The sequence below is a fragment of the Telopea speciosissima genome, chromosome 7, assembly GCF_018873765.1.
Source record: "Telopea speciosissima isolate NSW1024214 ecotype Mountain lineage chromosome 7, Tspe_v1, whole genome shotgun sequence".
In the NCBI taxonomy this organism is placed as follows: domain Eukaryota; kingdom Viridiplantae; phylum Streptophyta; class Magnoliopsida; order Proteales; family Proteaceae; genus Telopea; species Telopea speciosissima.
The window spans coordinates 21,485,652-21,492,327 of record NC_057922.1 but is presented as its reverse complement, the minus strand read 5'-3'; the positions used below and the strand labels follow the sequence as shown (position 1 = coordinate 21,492,327).

Here is a 6,676-nt window from a genome sequence, read left to right as displayed (position 1 = left end):
TCATATCAGATGATGTAACAATTCTTACCATTGGATAGATAAATCTAAGATCGGATTAATGGGATTGTTGGGAAGATGGGACCCACATGTTGATGGGGGGGGGGGGTTTGGGGTGGAAATGTTGAGGTAAAGTTACTTTTCCCATGAATAGTAATCAAAATCCCATCAAATTGATAGGACTTTGGATTGAGCTCCTCTCGCCTAGTGACCAGGGAGTTGCCTGGGGAGCATCCAGCCATTGGGCTGTGTCGCACACATCCCAATGACTGACTGGTTGCGCATCAGGATATGTACGGCACAACCCAACCTTTGGATTTCTCCCCGGGCACTCCCTGAGTGCTAAGCTCCCTAGACAGGAGCCAGATCCTGGGACTTTGGATAGGCTAGGGGTGGGATTTTGAAGTACCACATCAGCAAACAAAGCAATTAATGATGTTCCCTTAGCTTTTGTAAGTGCGCCTCCTTAGGATAACCAAATAAGGTTGAGGTGGGATTATAAAATGTCACATCAGCATTTTTCTATCCCAATTCTCCCACCCCGGCCACCTAAGTCCCCTCTAAACAAACGGGACCTAAGAAGTGGGATAATGATAACACAGGAATCCAATCACGGTCACATCACCGTGGAATGATACAGCGAAAAAACTAAATCAAAAAAAAAAAAAAAAGACAAACAAAACTTCACAAGCTCAATATGATTTGCACTAGGGGTGCAAGTTTGGCCCTGTCGGCCTGATCCTGCCCTGAGCCCGAACAGGGCCTAGGCTGAAATATTTGGCCCTGAGGGTGGGTTAGGGCTGGAAATTTCTGGTCCTAAGTCAGGGTCGGGTCGGGTCAAGGTTGAGGCCTTAGGCTTGGCCCGGCCCGACCCGACCCTGTTTTAAGTTATACTATAAAATATATATTGATATAATATATATATTATAAACTTTAAATGACGCCCACATTTTGTTATATAATGTATTAAATATGAAGACAATAAGTGATATAATAAATTTTATTACAGCATTATTTTACGTAAAATTGATAATTTTCTCATTGGCCCATTCCAGCCCATGCATTTCCTTCCCCTCCCCATGATCAGGGCCAATCAGGGTCAACCCGGCCCGACCTTGAAGGCTGGTCAGGGTTGGATTTTTCTGGTCCTGAGTCAAGGTCGGGTTGGGCCTGGACCCAACTAAAGGGACTTAGGGTTGGACTAGGATTCTATAAAGCCCAGCCCAATCCGACCCTGTTGCAACCCTAATTTGCACTTAAGGATGAACCACAATTCTTTTGATACAATTTTTTTTCGCAGGACAAGAGAAAGCCCAAGAGCTTGCTTGGTCATATGAACACATAACAACCTAAAATTTCTCAACTAGTACTTTTATTTCTGAACCGCACAAACTACAAACGGTCTCTCATCATTTATCAACATCAAGCCAAACCTTAAAACTCTCACTTAAAAAAAAAACACACGCACACACACACACAAACACATTCTGCTACAACATCCTTACTATTGCAGGTTAGTGGACTTGATCTCCTCGTAACCTCCTCGCCCCATACTTATTATATTGTTTATGTATCTATCTATATATATAAAGTGAAATCACAAAGCATTCCCATGGCATCCTAAATTGTTACTGGGTATAATAGTAGAGAGAGAGAGAGAGAGAGAGAGAGAGAGAGAGAGATTAGCGGAAGCTAGCTCGAGGTGTTACTTCAACCACCTCTTCATCTTGCAACTTCACGGCAGTGTAGACACCTGCACCTGCCAATGCTCCCAGAGTTGGTGCTATAAGGTAAACCCAAATTGCTTTGAAATTACCAGCTGCAACAGCAGGTCCTAGGGTTCTTACTGGATTCATTGAACCACCACTTGAAGGCCTATCACATCAAGAATAATTAGGTATAATTAGCATGAAAAATGGAAATATAGCCATTGGAGATCCATAATGTAATGTCATGTTTAGCATTTGAACATATTGAATAATTAGGGTTTTCGGACGAGTCAAATCTGGTAAGGGCAAGTCATGTTTTTTTTTTTTTTTTTTTTTATAAATATTTTCTTTCTTTTTATTCCCCCTTTTCCAAGTGAGGAGGGATTACAACTATGATTGCTTCATAGGTGAGAAGAAAAAAATGGGTTAATAGTCAAGATAAAAAAAACAAAAATTCTAGGGTTTTCTTTAATTGTAGACCAAACTTATAGTCTGTACATGGATTCTACGTGACTGACCCTAAAGGGCCTTGGATGGTAATTGTACAAGGACATGATCCACACACTTGGATCACTAGGGAATGATCAAGTTTGGATTGGCCACATGTCAAATCCCTAATTAATTCAGTCATTTACCTTTCCATGTATGTCTGTGCACCCCTTTTAATAGTCCCTTGTAATCTTGCACCCTCTTTGTACTCTTGACTTCTTAATGATTTGTTATGCTCTGTGGCGCTTACGATAAATTTATCGTATATTCATAAAATTAAAATCCACTTTGGCTAAGTATCATGGGTTTCTAACACCTTCCCATATTTGTAAAAATGACATAAGTACCCTACGCCAAAATCCAGCTTGTTATTACTCCATTATATCATATTTCTTGAAAAACCTTCACTAAATCATTTTCTGACATCCTCCCATGACCCATCCTAACCCCACCTTAGGAAATTTTAATTGTAATTTCAAGATTGTAATGTGGAACTATCAATGTTCTCATTCACAAATTTATGAAAGAAAGAAAGGAGCAGCGTTAACACATAAGAGTGAGATTTTAGTTACTAACCCGGCTATCAAAATGTTAACCATAACTGTTGCCCCAACGGCTATCCCTGCCATTTCTCCAACCTGAATACGACAATTATAGTCACATACATGAGAAAATGAGTGTCAGAAAGAGAGAGAGATATGAATAAAATGGATAGAAATTAAACCTACCGCTCGCGTGTCGGTGGCAACAGCAGTGACCACAAACAAGAGATTAAAGGTGATGAAGAACTCGAGGGCAAAAGCTTGTCCACTGCTTACAGAGGGGATAGTGACCCCACCAGACAGATAAGGGTGAAACACACCCTTGAGAGCAAAAGAAGCGCAGATGGATGCAGATACCTGTGCTGCGATGTAAGCTGGGACCTGAACCCAAGGGAAGTGACGAAGTGCAGCAAAGGCAATAGTGAGAGATGGGTTAAGGTGTGCCCCAGAGATATGGCCGGTGGAAAGTATAACAATCATCACTGCAAGACCAGCACATGCTGCATTCCCTATCAGGGTTTCTGCTCCATTGTACTTCTGGTTTACTATTGGCCCAGCTGTTGCTATGAATATTAGAATGAAGGTCCCCACGAACTCAGCTCCTAACTGTTTTGTCTCAAACAGTACCAAATGATCAACAAGATTTCATTATTATTATTGTTATTGGGTTTTTACTTATAATTCATTTCTCATAGCTTATCAGATAGCCTAAGCACAGGGTTCAATCAAATTTGGATACATGAAGATAATTAATAAGCTTGTAAAGGAGAGACATAGAATAAAATTGAAATTGTGGACTTACATTATCATATTTTTTCTCTTATAATGTTTATTTTCTCACTTCCAAACATAGCATTAGTAACAAATGGTATTGGTATCCGTCGTCACCGATACCAATCCAATACGAATCATTGACACGTGTACAAAATCCCAAAAATACTCTTTAAGCCGTTGTTTCTTTGAGGAGAGAATTGGGTGGGGAAGTTGTAGGACTAAGTCCCACAGTGTAATACTGGGTTGGAGAACAAAGATGGGATTTTTACTTTTCCCATGAATAATAACTAAAGTTCTTCGTTTTTTAATGGAACTTTGAATAACATAGAGGTAGGATTTTCAAGTATCACATCAACAGGCAAAACATCTAAAGTTGTTCCTGAGCTTTTGTAAGTTCACCGTCCTAAATTAAACAAACAAGATTAATGTGAGATTTTGAAGTGCTACATCAATACTTTTCCACCTCAATTCTTCCACCCCACTTAAATCCTTGTCAAACAAACGAAACCTTTCTTAATCCAAAGGGTAGGGTACCTTTATCTTTGACGGCAAAATAATCTAATATTGAAACGATATAGGTTCCAATGTATCTAACCACAAATCATAACCATAGAAGAAAGAAACCATATCATTGATTTAGTCCCATGACAATGATGTAACTTTGGGACATTTATTCGTCATTATAGCATCTTAGTGGTGGGCTTCTCTTTGCCCATGCTAAAGAAAAACCTTTTGCCACCAACTTCTTCTTCTTTTATCTTTTTTTTTATTTTATTTTTTTGCCCTTTTTCAGGTGGGGGCCTTAAAGAGACAGCAATATATAAAGGAGAGGTGCACAAGATAAGAGTCAATAAAGAGAGTACTCTTGAAAAAGCAATCCGATATTAATTTACAATTTTACTCTTTTAATTTGATACCTACATTTGTTGATGTAATGGTGCCTTTTTCTTTTGTTTCTATAATCAGAGGTGCTTGTGCCTGCCTCATAAGGAAATCTAACTTTTTCATTTTAAAGTTTCGAGTTTCATCCTAAAACATGGGACAGAAAGTATTATCGGACCCAGTTTCACCAATAAGGAGCAAGTAAACATACTTAAATTATGTTAAATGGATCGCACTTATGAATTGTACCTCAAATCAAATAAACATTAAAAGGGACAATCCCTAGCTTTTTTTTGGGTGGGATAAATAAATATTATTATTAGGAAAAAAAAGCTCTTGCTTAGACATTTGGGGTGAAATGACTGTCCCACCCCTATGAAAGACGAAAATCTCACCCTCAAGATGTTTTAACGTTTGTTCTCAAAAGATGAGTCCATCACTTTGACTGTAAAACATGGTTTAAGTGCACGGTATTGAATCGGAGATCGTTCACCTTGGAATCGATACAAATCTGATGATTTTGCCCCTAGTTTTTCAAAAAAAATCCAATTTTTAAGACTTTTACTATTGATTCGTACGATTTCATCAATACGAGAATCAAGTATCAGGATCAGCTATGCCGATACCAATTCAGAACCATGGATCCATGATGAATACCTCAAACCGTGCTGTAAAGAGAAATTTCATTAGAAAATCATAATTTTTTGAAACCAACCATCTATCTTATTCATAATTTTTCCCTTTTTCCTATTCTTTTTTCTTCCAGATCCTCATCAAGAACACATGGTCCCGCAATAGCCGTGAATGTCACCTTCAAAGGGAAGGGGAAAAAGCAATAAAGAAATAATTTGGTAAAGAAATGATCAAATGACTTTGTAATTAGATCAAAATTAGTGATTAGGACTTAGGTGTGTTCTATTATAAAAAAAATGTAAAAGAAATACCACTTGGTCGTGTAACGCGGCATGTATCTGTATTCAGATAGAACCACACATGAAATGATCGGCACAAACCCTTAGAAAGGCAGAAAGGTAGAAAGAACCAGTGATGCGCTAGTCATTTCACATACAGTGTCCAAACACATGCTACGCTGCCCGACCGGATGGCATTCTTTCTCTACAATTATAAAAAAATCCTAATATTTGAAAATAATTTGAAAAATCACATTTATGAGCGTTGAAACTTGAAATTGACTGCATGTGGTGTTGGTTTCTTTTCCACATTAATTCGTTCATTTAAGTCCTCCCTTGAGAGTTATTACAAGTTGAGTCATAATAGCAGAATAGATATGACTTCTGATGAGAAGCCAGAAATTATAGGCAACAACAAATCATTGAAGAAGGAAGTCAAAAAACACAGAAAACTTGGAACTTTCTTTAAATAAATAAATAAAAAGAAGAAGGAGCTAAATAAATAAGAAGAAAGAGAAAGAGAGAAAGTCAATGAGAAGAGAACAGAGAGAGATAAGAGGATTACCTTCTTGGTGAGAGAGACGTCAGGCTTGGGGAAGTCGGTGAGACATGTGTTATGTGGACCCCACGAAGGATGCACAGGGAAGCACTTGCATCGCGGCATCGACTTCCGATCATATGACAGTGAGTCGACTCGGTGAGATGTAAACAGTGGCCCCCCTGGTGTCCCTGGCGTCGCCGGAGCCGACCCCGTCGGTGTAACATTATTTTCTAATTCCGGCATTCTTTTCTTCTTCTTCTTCTCTCTTCTCTCTCTCTCTCTCTCTCTCTCTTTTTTTTGTTTTTTCTAAATTTGGATTCTCAATTTATATGTTTCAAGGAATTGATTGTGGTCAATTCCTTGAAAGTACAAGGAATAAACTCATACAATAAATTGAAAAGATTTTTTTTTTTTGTTTTTTGTTTTTTCTAAAGGGGCAAAACGAAGTATAGAGGAGAAAAAAGACCTAAATTACATGTTTTTTGAGTTTTTATTGAGGTTTTTCTAAGGAACAGGATAAAAACAGCAAGCCAGATTGCTTAAACACTCCAAAACCTTAAGAGAAATGAAAAATCTGTTTGTTTTTTTTTTTCTTTTTTTCAATCGAAAAGTTTAATAAAACTCAGGAAAACAAATTTACATGCTTGCCAGACTTTTTTTAAAGGTAAGGTTAAGGAATAAAACAAAACAGGAGATCCACTTTCAAAAGATCAAAAATCTCCGATCGAGATAGAGAGTAACAACAAAATCTGACTTGCAGATCGAAGAAGAAGAAGAAGAAATCAAGAAAGCATGTATTTTAATTCTCTGTACCGGATTTCGAGATCTGGA

At 37.9% G+C, this 6,676-nt stretch overlaps 1 protein-coding gene across 1 annotated transcript; it reads right to left on the bottom strand.

Annotated features, from left to right (window-relative positions):
- Positions 1-1,679: 1,679 nt before the first annotated feature.
- Positions 1,680-6,151, bottom strand: LOC122669832 (probable aquaporin NIP5-1). The gene is made up of 4 exons (XM_043866694.1): positions 5,870-6,151; positions 2,924-3,343; positions 2,772-2,833; positions 1,680-1,872 (listed from the first exon to the last, which is right to left on the bottom strand). Exons 1-4 carry the CDS (start codon positions 6,086-6,088, stop codon positions 1,680-1,682), a joined length of 894 nt encoding a protein of 297 aa, XP_043722629.1. The 5' UTR covers positions 6,089-6,151.
- Between the last annotated feature and the right edge of the window lie 525 nt (positions 6,152-6,676).

Excerpts from the sequence above, each read along its gene's own strand:
- LOC122669832 (XM_043866694.1), bottom strand. The coding sequence starts at position 6,088 with ATGCCGGAATTAGAAAATAATGTTACACCGACGGGGTCGGCTCCGGCG. Across the intron at positions 3,344-5,869 it reads ACGTCTCTCTCACCAAGAAG|TTAGGAGCTGAGTTCGTGGG; the intron begins GTAATCCTCTTA and ends GAGACAAAACAG. Across the intron at positions 2,834-2,923 it reads TTGCCACCGACACGCGAGCG|GTTGGAGAAATGGCAGGGAT; the intron begins GTAGGTTTAATT and ends TGTCGTATTCAG.